Here is a 16,908-nt window from a genome sequence, read left to right on the forward strand (position 1 = left end):
GCACTCTCCTCAAAAAAAGAAAAAAGTACTGCATGCCTTGCAACTAAAACCGTGACACATATGCTGTGGTCTCCAACCTCAGTTAGCAAATCTTTTTATTTCACCTTAGTGAAGAAAATCAGTGTTTTCCCACTTAACTCATGGCAGCAATGAAGCCCTCAGCCCACTCCTCTCATTCATTCAATTATTTAGTAAAAATTTATGGAGCACCTGCCATGTACCAAGCACTGTTTTAGGGACTGGAGATTCAGAATTGAACAAGATTAACACAATTGTTGTTCTCATGGAGCTTTCAACACAGTACTAAAACTAAAGCAGATATAAATAAAAATTATTTCCAATTGATATCTATGTGAAGAAAATAATATAGGATGTTGTAATCAGAATGATGAGGCAAGAGGGACTCCTTCGGATTAGATGACATTTGAGTTGAATCTTGAACAATAAGGTGACTGCCACATGAAGATCTGTATTTAGAGCTTCAATTTCATAGAAGTTCCACAGATTCCTGCTACGACAAGTACCCACCAACATCTTTGCCCAGATATTCTGCCTTCCAGCCTGAATTATAAATTGATTGTTTCTATGCTTGCACTAAAGCCAGCCTCTCCACTGGTGAGTTAGGTATCGGTCCACTTTACCTCCTCAAGGACAGTTCTCCACACAGTTCCCTTCTTTATCCTGAATCATCAAGTTTTCCTTCTCTGCTGGATTATTCCCATTTGCACACAACCATGCTATTTTTTTCATTTTAAACCCAATGAACATGACATTATATTAAATAGTGACAGACTGAAAACTTTCCCTCCAAGATCAGAGGAAAGAGATGGCTCCTAAGCTTGGTAAGAGGAAGAGCTAAAGCCCTTACTATGCTTCATATTTACAGCCCTTCTCAAACTCTCTGTGGCATGGGATCAAGTTTGTTTTTTAGAGTTCCTGTTGTCATGCAGCAGCCTAGCCGACTGTCTCCTCATGCCTTTCCCTAAGGAAAGAAGAGTCTGTGAGACTGTGCCTTCTTGGGACCTTGCTTCATCTTTATGCTTATGCTTTATGTCTCTCTGTTTGGCCGCCAAAAGATGGTTTGTCAGCCAAGGACGGGTAAGATTTCTCACAGGAGAGACAATCTAAGACAGGCGGAACTGTGTGGGGACCCCCATGAGCTACCATGAAAAATATGGAAAGGGGAATTGTCTCTTTCCCCTGTTCATAGAGAGCCACTGCTGACACTGGCTTTCCCTCTCACCTGATTGTGAGAGAAGTCAGGAGAGCGATAACATCAGCTCTCCCTGTTTAGCTCAACAATAAGGTTTCAACATGAGAGACTTGTCCCCAGGAGGGTGCATACCTTAATTAAGTCATCATGGCACTTTCTGCTTCGGCTGTTTGCAGGCAAGGGTGATTGGTTTAAATTGTTTTTCTTGTATGGTGTATGAGACTCACACACCGTGGAAAAAACAATGTTACTTCCGTGTATGATCAATAAAAGCCACCGAACGGCCCAATTCGGGGCTCCAGTCCTTCAAAGACTGTGAGACCCTTGGCCCTCTGTGATTTAACTGCATTAAGTCTCTGTTTCTTTCTTTCTTAAACTTAACCTAATGCCGCCCCTTCTCGTTCCCAGTGCCCATGTTGCACTGGACGCGACAAGTTCCAATCCATTGCAGATGACATTTTTGTAAAATACAATAGAAATGTTGCTGCAATGTGGAATTTTATAAAGTTTTAAAATACTTATTCTTGACTTTTGTACTTATCTCCTCATAGTACAGTAATAAACACTTTGCAGGCTTGCCCTTGCTTTGGACCATATTTTAAGTAGCGTTGCTTCACAAGGCTCTGCAGGATCTGGCCCTGCCACTCTCTAATCTTATCTCTTACTGTTCTCCCCACCACCCCCGTCAGCCACACAGGCCTCCTTATCATTTCCTTTAACATCCCAAAGACCTCAGGATCTTGGTACTTGCCCTTGTCTCTGCTTGAAATGCTATCCCCCATATATCCCCAAGCTCTTATTCCCGAATCACTCGGGCATCTGTTCAAAACTCCCCCGTCAGAGAGGTCTTCCCTAACAATCCTATATAACATATCAATTTTCAACACTCTGTCTCCTTTCTCTTCACAGTCTATTACATGTTTATTGTCTTCCCTTCACCCCACCAGCAAACTAGAATCTGAGCTCCATACAAACAAGATCTTCTGTTTTATTCCTGCTATAGTCACAGGCTTTAACATAGTGCCTGACACATAATAGGCACTTGAATGAATGAATGTCTCCAGGTTGCATCACCGTGATCTCCCGCCCCATCTAATCAGTTGTAATGCACAGATCTGGCCATATACTTGCAGGTTTCTGAGCCTTTTGACATGCTGCCTGTTTTTGCTTGGGATGTCCTTCCTGAGGAAGTGATGTTCACCTCTCAAGACCCAGATTGAATGTCTGCTCTTCTGTACCGCCTTCCAGAGGAACACCCTTCCCTTGTCGAGTTGATCTCTCCTACTCATTGAATCACAACTATATCTCTTTTTTTTAATTGGGGAATATTGGGGAACAGTGTATTTTTCCAGGACCCATCAGCTCCAAGTCAAGTTGTTGTCCTTCAATCTAGTTGTGGAGGGTGCAGAGCTCAGCTCTAAGTCCAGTTGCCGTTTTCATTCTAGTTGTGGGGGACGGGGGTGGTGGATGGTAGGGGTGGAGGGTGGGGCACCATCCCATGCGGGAATTGAACCAGTAACCTTGTTGTTAAGAGCTTGCGCTCTAACCAACTGAGACATTCGGCCACCCTGACCACAACTATCTTTTATGTTTATGTCTCCCTTACTGGATTGAGAATTCCCTGAGGGCATGGATGTTTTTTAATCTTTGTACACCAGACTCCTAGCACAGGGCCTGAGGTAGAGCAGGAGCTCTGTATCTGTCTGGTGACGAGCACTCGGAACTATTCAAATGTAAGAAGCTGCTTAAAGTGGTTAATTCTTTGATGTCCTGATAGGCTGAAGTTTCCTTTAGGGTACTCCAGTGGGTTTTCCTGACTGGGGTTGGCAGTTTATTTAGCTGTCCCCATGATTCTTGAGCCTGTGGTCTGGTGACCTATGTTAGTTTGCATTCTCCATTTCTATCTGTGTGGTTCTGGACAGGACCACAGAGAGGTCCTGTCCAGAAGGAGGCAGGCTGGAGGGCTGTGCTTACCTGCCCCCTCCCATTCCTCTCCCAGGTCCCCTGTGAGACAGGTATCTAGCTCTCTGATGGGTGTGGCTGCCTCTTGGACATAATGAAGAAGGGACTCTTAGAAGGAACGACACCTGTTGGCTGATGTTCTGGGTCTCTGCGGTAATGTGAATCAGAGGGCATATCCTATTAATTGCCCTGTGATGGGTCTGAGAAGCTGTGAAGGTCTAAGACGTTATCCTACTTGCAAATCAAAGAGCCAGCCTGAAACAGTTACACATATACTACCATAATCGCAAGATCTCTGGTTCAGAGACAGACTGTTCATTGACAGCATCTTGCAATACTTCCCCATGCCCAAATTCCCCACCAGATGACACAGTGAAGGCCAATGTGTGCAGAGGGGCTTTACACCACAACAGGAAATGAATCCTGAGATTATGAAATTCAGAGTTTACGTAGGACAAGTGACAATCTCCTCTCTGGGGGTTGGGGGAGAGAAAGAGAGAGTGAAAGAGTGAATAAGCAAATGGCTCTGGATTTTATTACATTTGAAATGGACTGGCAGGTTTGTGGCAAGTGCACTGGAGGAAACATTCTGTAGCTTCCTGTGGTAAATGGTAAATGGTAAATTCAAACCTTTTCACACAGGTACCAGTAATCTGCTCAGAAAGCCCTGATTGCATAGAAACCCTTTGTTTCTCCCACACAGCCCTAGACAGGAAACGTTTCCCTGCCCCTTCTGAAGTTCTTTACCTAGGCAGGTATGGTTTCTGAGGAGTTGGGATGAAGGAAGTTTAAGTATAATGATTCCCCATCCAGCACTGTGCCCAGCACATAGCAGACACCCAGTAAACATGACATAGAGACCATCTTTAAGATTTTAATGAAGATGGGGCACAAGGTTGGTTGTTTGAGACGTCCTGATGAGGCTCCCCCCGGGAGCAAGGGCAATCTGAGCCAATTCATTCTTCCCTCCTGGGCCTTAGGCGAAGGCCCCGGCCCCTTGAAGCACCGCCAGAGTTCCTGACATTCCCATGGCCAGGGTCGAACGCGCACAGGCTGGGAACACACCGGAGTCATTCGGGGTGGAGGCTCCAGGGTCCAGAAAGGGATTCCCGTCCAGTGTCAGGCTACTCACCTTGGGCAGCTCGTCTGGCCGCGGCGCCCTGGTCAGCCTGTTGCAGCTGAGATCAAGCACACTGAGACGGGCCGGAAGTCCTTTAGGCACTTTGTCCAGGCCAGCGAACGACAGGTTGAGAGAGCTCAGTACGCTGGGCCAGACGCACCCGGGAGAGCCCGGCGCAGTGGCACGCAGCGAGTTGTGGCTGAGGTCTAGGCGCTGGGGTTGCACATCTGCCGCTGCGAGCGCCACGCACACGCCGTTGGGCGTCTCTATCCCCGCGTTGCGTAGCGCCAGCTCCTGGACGGCGGGGAACTTGTGCTGACAGAGAGCTGCAGTCAGTCCGCGCTCGCCCAGTCCGGGATTGTCGGACAGGTCTAAGGTGGTGAGCGCCGGGAAGGCGCGGAGCTCTGCGCAGGAAAAGGCGAGCGAGTGTGCTTGCGCAATGTTCAGTACTTTGAGGCCTGGCTTGAGCCACTGCTGCAGTTCGGCAAGCCAGGCGTTCTCTGTTGCCCACGACAAGTTACGGAGACTGAGGGTGGCAAGCGCAGGGCCAGTGGTTTCCGGAGGCGGCGGCGGCGGCGTGGTGCCGGTTACTACCAAGTTCTCCAGCGTCAGTTCCTTGAGGCGGGAGTACCCGAGCCCACGCAGGACGGCGAACAGAAGCGGGGCAGGAACCTGTGCATCTCCCACCGTGAGCCGCCGCAAGCGCAGAGCCCTGATCGTGTTAGCATATTGCTTCAGGTCTGTGTCGGTGATCTGTATAAACTGTTTCAGGCTGTGGCCGCCGCCACGAATCTCCACCTCCACAGCACTCATACACTGGAAGGCGCTGGTCCAGTCGGGCTGTGGATCCGTGAAGTTGCAGACGCAGCGGAAATCGTCCTCGTCCAACTCGCAGGGCTCTGGTGTGTCCGCAGAGACGTGCAGCAGTGGCGGCAGCAGCAGCAGCAGCAGGCAGGGTGCACGCACCTGGGAAGAGAGCGAAGGTCAGGGCGGCCCCAGCCGGTCCCTGGGGTTCCCCAAGTAGCCCCCTTTCGGCTCCAAGACCGTACACTCACCATGGTTGATAGGTGGGTCCTCAGAGCCTTGGCGGCCCCGGCCGGCTCTGGGAAGGGCTTCGGCTTCGCTGGCTTCTTTGCTATATACCGCGGCACTCCTGGGCTTCTAGGCTCCACACACCCCTTGCCAGTCTCTGAGAGTTTATATAACCCTGGAATGTCACTCTATTTCCTCCTCTGTGAACCCTGGTCACTCCCCACCAATCTTTCACCCAACCCCTCCATCCACTCCCTTCTGGGAAATTTTGCAATGAAGGATGTTGCTGGGAGGAGGGGTGTAACAGGAAGCATCCTGCAGGACCTTGAATGTGCCCTGTGCCAGGCAGTGTCCTGATGACTTAGGCGCCCCGATGGGTTTGGAGAAAGGAAGACTGCCAGTGCCTCCTGCCAGGACTCTCACCTCCCTGCCTATATCCCAGTAACTCAACCTGTGGAGTTTCCTTGACGTTTCCCTATTCTTGGTGGTTACTATTAACCTCCCGCCACCCAAGTCCAATCCCCTAAATATCCTCTGATATTTAACTGGATATTTGGTGGAACAGACTGCAAACAAACTTCATCTATTGACTCCCAGGGCTGGAATTAATTTTTTAAAAATATTTTTATTGGGGAATATTTGGGAACAGTGTGTGTCTCCAGGGCCCATCAGCTCCAAGTCATTGTCCTTCAATCTAGTTGTGGAGGGCGCAGCTCACTGACCCATGTGGGACTCCAACCGGTAACCCTGCTGTTCAGAGCTCTCACTCTAACCAACCAAGCCATCCAGCCGCCCCTGGAATTAATTTTAACAGAAGGAAATTGGTTTGGAAAACAACTCCCCTTCTCTTTCTCCTCTCGGCCTTCTCCCTCCTCCTCCTCCTTTTTTTTTGCTGACTTGTTCTTTGTTTAACTTTATTGATTAAGAAAATAATAAAATAATAGCTTTCTTAAGTAGAGGTGTTTAACAGAAACATGTTGGCCAAGTCACTTACTCTCTTACAGTTTTCTTTTCTCCATCCTGAAACTGAAAAACTAGATATTTCTAACACAATTTTCCCTCTTGCACTGTTCTCCCCTACCTCTCACTCAACACAATTTCTGTGTCCTAGGAAGGAAGGGCTGGACCTATGTTGAATGAGGATTAATTAGTAACTTAATTATTTTAACAAGAAAAAAAAGCAAGTGTCCCAGAGGGTGGGGTAGGGTTTATGCTTTGACAAGAGAAAAATTCTGAGATGTTCTAAATAAAATTACAGCAACCGGAGAGTGAGAGAAAGAGACAGAATAGTTAACCAGTTAATAGCTGTGGGCCAACTAACAAAGACTGCTCACATTCCTGAATGGATGCTGGAGTTTGAATCAACCTCCAAGTGTCTACTAGCCAACCACTAGAACACTGCAGCCTACATGAACACTCAGGACTGTTGTCTGTAACCAATCAAAAGTAGTAAATACATCTTCCTTATAGACTGTGCACCTATCAGAACTGCCTCCACTTCACCTTTTCCCGCCCCCTTATCTGTAACAAATGTAAATTCTTTCAAATAATTTATACCTTTCTTCCCCAAACATAATGAATAAAAGAGCCTATCAACGCCAGGCTGGTGGACATGTTGCCTTCTCCACCTAGCCATGCTGCTGGTGATTTAGACTGCGTGCTCTAGGATCAGTCCTTGACCTAGTCCTTTTCTGGCTAGCATATGGCTCAATAAACCCTTTCTTTCAGAAAAGCTTTCAGCTATGGAAATTTTTTTGTTAACACTTTTACAATGGCCCTCACATGTCTGCACCTCTGGATTTTGGGGGAAAGAGCTACATGAAAAACATTTGAATTCTCACTTCCCCTATTTTCAAGAAGTAGAATCACATCTGTCCCCAATCCAAACAAGGAGGCCTCATGAGATCACATTTCCCCCATGTGTCCTGTTAAACATGCCCTGATACCCTGAGCCATACTCCAACGCCAGGCCAGGTCACTGGGACATCCCTGAGGTCCAAAATGTGGTCCAAGATAGCTCAGTGTTAAGTACACTGACCCTGCAGTCATATAGCCAGGCAGGGAATCCTAGGTCTACTGCTGAGGTAGCCAGATTAGTCAAGTGTCTGGACCTCAGATTTTTGAGCGTCTGCTTTTAAAATGGACATAATAATAGTACCTATCTATAAGTAAAGTCTTTGGCACAGAGCGACATCTATTGACAGCAGCCCTGACTGTTATCTTCTTTGTCAGAGCCTCTGCGTTCAGAAGACTCAGGCTACTGAAGCCTGGCTCCTCAGCAAATCCCATCACCTTTGTGGAAGCACTCTGGATGAGGAGTCCAAGATAACAAGGGCAAGAAGTGTCTGTAAAGATTCTTACACCTTAATGAACTCACACCTTAATTCAAGAATATCTATCATTTGTCTACCAAGACAAATATCTATCTTTGTCTACTAAGGGCTGGTGCAAAGCTCTGGGATGCCTACATGACCATCACTCAGTCCCTCAAGTACTATAGTAGGTGGGGGAGGTGAAAATGGACACAGAACTACTGTCCATAGTGAAGAGGACTCTTACAGAGGAGAAACCAAGGACTTATGGTAGCTCTGGAGACAGGAACAGCTAGCCCTGTAGTAGGGTGGACATGGGGCTGTTTCTTATAGGGTTAACAGTGTTGCCAGGCAGATAAGTGTAAAAAGGCAGTTTGGGCAGCCATAACTGTCTCTGGGTAGAACATAGCATTTGCCTAGGGACTTGTCTTACCTTCCCCACCAGGAGAAAGATGTGTATATAGAAGTCAGCCTGTCCATGAGGAGAGGGACAAGACTCAGGCCCTATCCCCAGCCAGAGCATGGTACACAGCAGGTACTCAATAAATGGCTGTCCAGGGGCTGGATGGATGCTGGGCCTGGAGAGAAGATGTGGAGGAGAGCATGATGACCAACAGCTATTAAGTAGATGTTTTATGGAAGAGATCGAAAACTTTATTGATAGACTTCAAGAAGTAGAATTAAATTCAAGGGAAAGAAGTTGGTTTGAAAAACAATGCCCTTTCCTGGATTTTTTCTTATTTGTGCATTTGCTTAAGTAATAGCTTTCTGAAAATTAGAGGCCTCCAAATGACACCTCTTAAATGCTACCAGGACTCTACTTTCTTAGAGTTGTGATGGGGGGGTTGGAAGAACATCACATCAATGCCATTATAACTTAATGAAAGGTGCAAAACGGGTTGTGAAGAAGTATATGGTGCTATACACTCTCGTAACAGGGGCAACTGGCTCAGTAATTCTGAGTAGGGACACTGGAGTTGAGATCTGGAGGATGGTGTTAATGAAGGGGAGGGTGCTGGTTGGGGTAGGGAGTAGGAGGTATAGAGACAGGGCTCTAGGCAGAGGAATAGCCTGTGCAAAAGCAGGGAGGAGGAAAAGAGCAGGTCTTATTTAGGAAACAAAGAGAAGATCCAGAAAATTAGTAAGGTGTGGAGCCCTTCCAGCTGAAACTGGAGACATGTGCAGGGATTAGACCATGTAGGGCTTAAGTTGGCCACAAGTTGGATTTTGAGGGTAAGAACACGTTTTTTAGCTCACCAATGTTTCCCTATTACCTAGTAGATAGGTTAGTGGCGCTCAAAATTTGGTAAAAGAATTACTTTATCCTAAAAATAATGACTCACTTTTATGTAGAAAAGTGAACTAATCATATTTGTCTCATTTTCCTCACCTGTAAAATGGGGTAATTGTTATGGCGAACATTTAATACGGCAACACTTAGCCAGCATTTAGCCAGCGCTCATCAGTGGGAGTCCAGTTATTGGTGAAATGGCATCTTGTATCTTCCTAGAGCTTGGGGTAGTTTTGAATGTTTCTCTAGCGTGTGTTAGGAGTGGGGAGGTTGCGTTTGCTGAGCGGTTGGTGACGCTACTGGCTCTCCGCCCGGGTCCCAACCCACCTCTGGCCTTTGCTCCTTCCTTTTCCACTCTCCCCTTTTCCCTCCACTCTTTCGGTCTATCCCACTCGCCCTCCGGGCCGCCCCGCCTCCGGGCCGCCCCGCCTCCGGGCCGCCCCGCCTCCGGGCCGCCCCGCCTCCGGGCCGCCCCGCCCCCGCCCCGCCCCCCCGCGCCGCCCCCGCACCGCGCCGCCCCGCCCCCCGCCCCGCTCCAGACCCTGGCTGCGCCCCGTCGCTCCGCCCCGCCTTCACTTCGCGCGGAGCCCCGCCTGCTCGCTCCTCCCCTTCTGACCTGCGCTGCGGCTGCGCGACCAGCGCCACGTTCTAGGCCTGGGGTTTCTAGTCCCTGCTTTTCGTTCATTGCGAATTTCCTCCAGCTTCACCATGTGGAGTCAACGGCACGGCCGTCTCAGGCCAGTGGGCTGCGGGGTGGAAGAGCTAAGGCGCCGCCGGCGGGAGCGGGAGGCAGGTGCGGGCGGGCGAGAGAACACGGGAGGATGGGGGTTTGGCCCTGGGAGATAGGATGAGGAGGGTGGGAGACAGGGTTCTGGGTGCCCCTTCCACCTCAGCCGGCTCCTTTATCCCCAGCACTGCGGAAGGCGCGGAGGGAGCAGCAGCTTGTTAGCAAGAGGCTCCTGAGAGACGACGCTCCAGAGGAAGCCGACGGGGGATGTGTGGCCCCGATCCTCGGGGAAACCGAGGTAAGGGGACAGGGTGCGTGGTGAAGTCTACACCAGCTGGAGCCAGATTCCTTCCTCGAGTATTTGAGATCCGTCTCCAAACCTGAACGCGGTCCCTGCAGAACTCTACCTATCCAGTGGGCCAAGACAGAAACTGGGGTATCACCCTCCACAACTCCGACCCTCATTCCTACATCAATACTTTATCAAGTCCTAGCCGATTTGGAGTCTTTACGTGCCTCGTCTTCGCAGCACCCACCACCCTCCTCTGGATACTTACAACAGCCTCCTAACCGGTCATCTGCTTCTATGCTTGCCACCCTCAGGTTCATTCTCCATACATCAAAAAGATGAGTCTTTTAAAGACACAGAGACCAAAATCCTTCCTGTGACCTATAAAGTCTAGCATGGTCTAACCCCTAAACTTATCAGCTTATTCATCTCAGCCAAACTGGCCCATTTTCAGTTCTTGGAATATACCAGGCTCTTTCCTGTATCAAGGCCTTCCATTTCCTGCATCTCAAGTGGCTCCCTTTTGGTATTCTGTCCTGACAGCCTGTTTGCAGAATGTTAATCATACTGTCTAATTGTTCATTTGCTTGTTAATTATTTCTCCAACTAGACTTTAAAACCATGGGAACCTAGACCCTATCTTTGTCATCACTGAAAACTCAGATGCCTGAACAGTATCTGCCATGTGGTAGATACTCAGTACTTATTGAATAAGTGAACGGAAGAATGGTTTTAGCTTGTTTATTCATTCAGCAAGCATTGGACATCCCCTGCATTTGAATCGTCTAGGTTTACATATATAGTTTACAAAGTACTCACAGGTGCCTAAGTTATACCATATATTTAGTGTGTGCTTTATGCCAAGACACTGCAGGGTACTGAAGTACACAAAGATGAAAAGTTCCTTTCTTTGAAGTGTTCACAGCCCAGTGAAGGAGACAGATGTGCTACCACCTGTCATGAAGGCAACATGAGGCACAATAGAGATCCCTAAGTCTGCCAAAGGAAGCCAGAAAGAGCTAATTTCCCAGAGGCAGTGACAGGAACAGAAATCTGAAGGGAATGGAGGACCTGGGGAGGGTATGCCAGGCAGAAGAAATAGACTGGTCAAAATCTTGGCAGCATTAAGAAGTCATGTTATGCTAGGTGTTGTTGCATAGGGAGAATGACTGGAGGGGTAGGTTATGCCAGGATGAGAGGTTAAAATGTTATCCTTGAAATAACCCTGTAAGAAGATGGGGATAGATGTTATTCCCATATTCCAGGTGAGAAACAGGTTTAGGTCCCTTGTAGAGGAAGTCGCAGGGCCAGTACTAAACCCAGTCCTGATTCCCTCTTCTGACCACTCTCCTTCTGTCCACTTATTAGCCATATTAGTGTGAATGACAAGTTCTAGGGATAGTGCAATATTGGAGGGCTCACCGGTGAAGTGAGCAGAGCAGGACTCATGACTTGCTTTCTGGCAACTGTGCCATCTCTCCTCTCCCTGCCCTGGGCTCTAGATCCAGCAGTTCCTGCGGTTATCCCAGCGGGGGACAGAGGAAAAGGAGAGAGAGAGGGCTCTGGTCACTCTTCGTCGAGGCCTGCAGCACCCAGAGACGCAGCAGACCTTCATCGGGTCAGTGTGGGTGGTGAGAGTGAGTGGCTGGGGCTTTGAGGGATGGCTAGGAGTGTGGACGGGATGGGCCACAGGCTGAGCAGGGCTCTGGTGCTCACTCATGTAGGCTGGAGGGCAGCATGCGGACCCTGGTCGGGCTTCTGACCAGCAACCAGGCCCTGCTGCAGCTTGAGGCGGCTCGGTGCCTTCATGAGCTCTCTCATTCTGAGCAGTCTGTGGTGGCTGAGGCCTGCCTGCCAGCCACTTCCTACCTTCTCACCTACGTCTCCGGTCACAGCTCAGACTTGATAGTAAGCCCTGTCTCTTCCTACCTTGTTCTTGGCTTGAGTTTAAAAAGTGTGCTTTTAGGTCAAGTTTGAGCTGACAGGTAGAGAGAAGAAACCCTGTTTCCCCTGATGCCCACAGCCATACACATACCTGTCATCCCCCACTTCTTTGTGCCCAGAGCCTTAAGGACAGAGCTAATCCATCCTGCCCACCCCCGCCCCCATTTTGGCCTGAACTGAGCCAAGTCCAGTTCTTTTGTTGTCCTGCTCTCAGGAGCTCTGCCTGTATACACTGGGGAACCTGATCGTGGAGAGTGAAGCTGTGAGAAGGCAGCTTCTGCCACAGGGCATTGTTCCAGCCTTGGCTGCCTGCATCCAGGTGAGTGTCCACCTTCTTTCTTCCTCCCTGGGTACCCCTTCCCTCACTTCTTTCCACATGCCCCAGCTGCTGTGGTTAGGCATCTCCAGCCTAAGAGGTTGAGTCTCAGGAAATCTGACCTTCCAGAGTCTGATCCCTACCGTGTCTCCTTCTAGTCCCCCCATCTGACTGTGCTGGAAGCCCTTGGATATGCCTTGTCCCAGCTCCTGCAGGCTAAGGAAGCTCCAGAGAAGATCATCCCGTAAGTAAAATTGTATCTCCAGATGTGCAGGCAGGGTTGACCCACTTGGCAGTAGCCCCTAGATGCCTGATTCTGTTTCCAAAGCTGTTGCACATTTAACTCCATGTGTCTGGCTGGGAAGGGCTCTGGGTTTAGACACTTTCCCACCTATTAGGGTTTGGGAAGAGCGACTGGCATCTTGTCTTCCATGGTTCCTACTCACAGCTCTACTTCTGCTGGCAGCTCTGTCCTAGGCTCCACTCTTCCCCAGCACATGCTGCAACTGTTGCAACCTGGCCCAAAGCTGAACCCTGGGGTCGCTGTCGAGTTTGCCTGGTGCCTTCACTACATCATCTGCAGGTAACGCAGAGGCCAGTTGGGAAAATACCACAGACCGCCCCCAGGGCTCCTTTCATGACACTGGGGTGTTTGAACTTGGGTTTCTGGAATTGTGTTTTCTTCCTTCCATGGTCTTCTCTTCTTGGAACCCAGGAAACCCACACACCTAGGCTGTTTGCCAACTTAAAGGTGGGATTGGCTGAGTAGTGACTACTTGCTTCCTATTGCCCAGCCAGGTGAACAATGCCCTGCTCATCACCCATGGGGCTCTGTCCACTCTGGGGCTGCTGCTCTTGGACTTGGCGGGGGCTGTCCAGAGATCCGAGGATGCAGGACTGGAGCTGGTAGGTGAAGACAATGGGTCCAGGTCTGTGCTACCTTTCTTCCTACTCTGCTCCTCCGTCAGGGAGCAGGTAACCCCTTCCAACTTAAACCTGATCCCCAATTTGTTGTTGCAGCTGGTGTGCCCTGTGCTCCGGTGTCTAAGCAACTTGCTAACAGAGGCCGTAGTGGAGGCTGTAGGAGGGCAAATGCAGCTCAGAGATGAGCGTGTTGTGGCTGCCTTATTTATCCTTCTGCAGTTCTTTCTCCAGAAACAGCCCAGCCTGCTTCCTGAGGGCCTCTGGCTCCTTAACAACCTCACCGGTAGGCACCGTAAGGTCTGCTAGGCCTAGACCTTGAGATCCTGGGATGGGCTGAGGTGGGTAGATTAGGAAGGGGTGGTTTCAGGCCTCAATTAGACTTCACCCTGACATTTTCCCTTCCAGCAAACAGCCCTATCTTCTGTACCTCCTTGCTTTCCCTGGATCTGATTGAGCCCCTCTTGCAGTTGTTGCCAGTATCTAATGTGGTGAGCGTATTGGTAGGTATCGGAGTCATCCGAGTCCGAGGTCTAGTGGCCCAAGTATAAAGAGTGGGAGTTCAGAAGTGCCCTTAGCCGAGACTTGGCAGGTAGTATGGTGTGGATGGCTTCAGAGTCCGACCACTCTGGGCTTGAGTCCCTAAACTGTGGTTTACATGTTACTAACCTTGGGCAAATCAATTAACCACCTTACCTTTAGTTTCCTCATTTATAGTTGGGAATAGTAATCCTACCTGAGGGCAGTTGTGTAGATTACAGAACATGCATATGCATATAAAATTACTTAGCACAGTGCCTGGGGCGTGTGGTCAGCACTCCATATAGTTTTTGCTGTCCTTGACTTTCATCCTTTGTGGGGACCTATCTGTCTGCAGGTGCTCACAGTTCTGTGCAACGTTGCAGAGAAGGGTCCTGCTTATTGCCAGCATCTGTGGCCAGGTCCATTGCTCCCCTCCTTGCTGGAAACGTTGGCATTCTCTGACACTGAAGTAGTAGGCCAGAGTTTGGAGCTGCTACAACTGCTATTCCTCTATCGGCCAGAGGTGCGTTTCTGGCCGTGGGCCCTAACCCCTCATTCTGAAGCTTCTGGTCTCACCATCTCATCAGTCCTAACTATAGTCACTTTTCTGGGCCTGGCTAGCCTATGTGGGCTCCAGGTCTGAACCTCCACCTTCTTGTTGGGAATGCACCTCTCCCTAGATAAGGTGGGCTAACCCATTAGGCTGTGGGAATTGAGTGTTAGGGCATAGGGACCCAGGTGTTGAATCCTTTTCTTCCCTGTCCTCAGGCTGCCCAGGACTTCCTGCAGCAATCAGGGCTGCAAGCCCTGGAAAGGCATGAGGAGGAGGCCCAGCTCCAGGATCGAGTGCATGCTCTCCAGCAGACAGCTCTTCATGGGTGACTTGGCTCCTCCATGTCACTTACTCCACTCCTTCCCGTCCACCCCCCACCAGCTTCCTTGCCTAGGGAGCCCCTTTTGGGGGTTAGGACCATAATGAGGCATCATGTTCTCTGCTCCCACACCTAAACCTAAGCCAGCTCCTCCTCTTCACCTGGCACTGTCTAGGCAGAAGGACCAGAAGGAAATCAGTATGGCCCACTTATTCTGAGGCCCTGGACTCTCTTTCTCCTTTTTGCTTTGCTCCAGCAGCAGCTGGCGGCTTTTGATGGGACAGAATAAAGTTTTATTTTTATAATAAACTGCTTTGCCTCAGTGGTTGTACGATAAAGAGTAGAGTGGAATGAGGAAAAGCACATCCTGAGAGCATCTTACAGCACAAGCTTTATAGAGAGCAGAAGAATACATTTTCCCATCGTACTCAGTGCAGCAGAGCCCACCCAGGCTGTGGGGTTGCTGCTCAGTCCTCAGTGGAAGCTTCAGGCTTTGCCACTTAGCACATTCTCCAGGGCTCTGGTTACCTGATCAGCACTGAAGTTATTCAGAGAGACATTCTTTTCTTGGCCAAATGCTGGGGAGAGAGGGAGGTGACTAAGTATCCACTCTGCACGTGGGGCTACCAAAGTATAATAACAAGTTCTTGTCATCAACTTATAGATTGGAAAGGTAGTAAAGGTATGCTTAGAATTTATCCAGTGGTCTCAAACACATCTAGGAAGCCCAGGTCCAACTAGAATTTTGGCTGATTGTGGGTGGCCACATGGTAAGGAAGGTGTTTCAGGGAAGTTTTTAGGGGCTCGGTAGGCATTTATTATTAACCATTGATTGGAGCAGTGCATTGCATGGACCTACCCTTGGCTGGGTGCTCATTCTGTGGCTCCCATAGTCCATCTAGGATAATACATTAGTTATTTGAGTCCATCTCTAGTCTACTGGCTTTTGGAAGGAGAACCTTTCTCCTCCTCCTGTTTTTAGTGCCTGGTATTACTATAGACTTCCACTGTTAGAACCAATCTGCCTTAGGTGTGACTCCCCTCTTCAGACATTCTTTGCGCAAGATGTAGTTAAAAACGGTGATTAAAATATCACTAGTATGATAAACATTTTTTGCCTGCCTACTATGTGTCAGGCAACAAGATAATTTTCAGATTGTGGTAAAATGAAAGGTAATATGATAAAAAAGGGTCTGGGGGTGATGTTACATAACTGGTCAGGGAATACTTTTCTGAGGAAATGATATATAAGCTCAGAGCTGAATAATAAAAAGCCAGCCATGGGTATCTGGCAGAAGTGCATTGTAGGAAGGGGGAACAAAAATAAAGGCTCAAACCTGTTCTATCCAATTACATAAAACCTTGGGTGTGATCTGTAAAATTTTTGATTCAGGTTTCTAATTTCTACAATAACACCCCCTCATATAGTGAATGAAGATTAAATGAGATTTAGGTAGGAAAGCACCACAGTCTAGCAGTAAGTGCTCAACACAATCATTATTTTAGGTTTTCCTTATTGAGATTGTAACACTGCCTGGATCAGCACTGCCCAGGTAGTGCCGGTCCTTCCAGACTTGGAAGAACTTACATTGAAGAGAATTGACCAGCATCTCTTCTCCCATATCGGAAACCTGTTCTGAATTACAAAATGACAGCTCCTGTCCCTACGCAAGACCGGACCCGCCTCCCCACAGCTGTTAACCCAGGACACAAAGCATTCTATAGCCCTAAGAATGTAAATTTCCTTATTGTCGGCAAGGTCAAAAGCAAGGCCGAAGTCTGAGTTCCAGTCTCTACACGTTTATGCTTGACCTTGAGCGGCCCTTTTTCTTCTCAAGGCCTTGTTTCCCCACGGGGGTCCCGTATCCCCAGAGTCCCGCACTCACCGTAGCGGGCCCAGAGCTTCGGCTGTACATCGGAGCACTCGCGGATTAGGATGGGTAGGTCGGGGTTCGCCTTCTTCAGCTCCACATAGCGTTTCTCGATGAAGTCCCTGCGGGGCCGGAGAGAGCGCCCCGCGCGTGCTGTGTGGGCGCGGGCCTCCCCAAATACCTGGGAGGTCGAGGTCGTGACCCCGGCACCCCGAAGCCCGCCCGCCTCACCACGCGCTGCTCCTCACCTGACGCCCTGGCTGCCCGGCGAGCGCTGGCACAAGTGGATGCGAATCTCTCGTAGGGCCAGCTTGGCACTCACCCCTCGACTGGCCGCAGCGACCGCCATCTCTGCTACTATCTACCCCCCAGTCAGGTCTTCAAGCCAAATTCTCCAGAAGGACCAAGCGCGGATCCTCCAGGCCCCGCGATAGGTTGGTTGAGGTAGGGGGCGGGTCAAGTTTAGCCAATGCCGTAAAAACATTGTAAGGCACCAGTCGCGTTTCCTCCAATTTC

At 49.3% G+C, this 16,908-nt stretch overlaps 3 protein-coding genes across 7 annotated transcripts; 1 reads left to right on the plus strand and 2 right to left on the minus strand.

The window, feature by feature from the left end:
* Positions 1-4,029: 4,029 nt before the first annotated feature.
* CD14 (CD14 molecule) lies at positions 4,030-5,774 on the minus strand. The gene is made up of 2 exons (XM_088798659.1): positions 5,351-5,774; positions 4,030-5,261 (listed from the first exon to the last, which is right to left on the minus strand). The coding sequence occupies exons 1-2, from the start codon at positions 5,351-5,353 to the stop codon at positions 4,152-4,154; spliced, it is 1,113 nt and encodes a 370-aa protein (XP_088654785.1). The 5' UTR covers positions 5,354-5,774; the 3' UTR covers positions 4,030-4,151.
* On the plus strand, positions 5,138-14,830 carry TMCO6 (transmembrane and coiled-coil domains 6). Of its 5 annotated transcripts, XM_019740320.3 has the most exons (12): positions 9,528-9,723; positions 9,843-9,955; positions 11,449-11,564; positions 11,671-11,854; positions 12,105-12,209; positions 12,365-12,450; positions 12,673-12,789; positions 13,001-13,112; positions 13,227-13,413; positions 13,536-13,630; positions 14,005-14,172; positions 14,418-14,830. In XM_019740320.3, the coding sequence occupies exons 1-12, from the start codon at positions 9,639-9,641 to the stop codon at positions 14,529-14,531; spliced, it is 1,482 nt and encodes a 493-aa protein (XP_019595879.2). In that variant the 5' UTR covers positions 9,528-9,638; the 3' UTR covers positions 14,532-14,830. The 5 variants fall into 5 exon arrangements, with proteins under 5 accessions (XP_088654784.1, XP_074169745.1, XP_019595879.2 ...); XM_088798658.1 differs by lacking the exons at positions 9,528-9,723; positions 11,671-11,854 and adding an exon at positions 5,138-5,278; XM_074313644.2 differs by having other exon boundaries at positions 9,526-9,723; positions 13,001-13,413.
* A 64-nt stretch (positions 14,831-14,894) lies between these two features.
* Positions 14,895-16,813, minus strand: NDUFA2 (NADH:ubiquinone oxidoreductase subunit A2). Its single transcript, XM_019740324.3, is given in 4 exon segments — positions 14,895-15,015; positions 15,017-15,099; positions 16,408-16,514; positions 16,641-16,813. Coding segments are annotated over 4 exon segments (318 nt in total). The 5' UTR covers positions 16,742-16,813; the 3' UTR covers positions 14,895-14,988.
* Between the last annotated feature and the right edge of the window lie 95 nt (positions 16,814-16,908).

Source organism: Rhinolophus sinicus, chromosome 5 (assembly GCF_057876585.1).
Source record: "Rhinolophus sinicus isolate RSI-liver-muscle chromosome 5, RSI-T2T, whole genome shotgun sequence".
Classification (NCBI taxonomy): domain Eukaryota; kingdom Metazoa; phylum Chordata; class Mammalia; order Chiroptera; family Rhinolophidae; genus Rhinolophus; species Rhinolophus sinicus.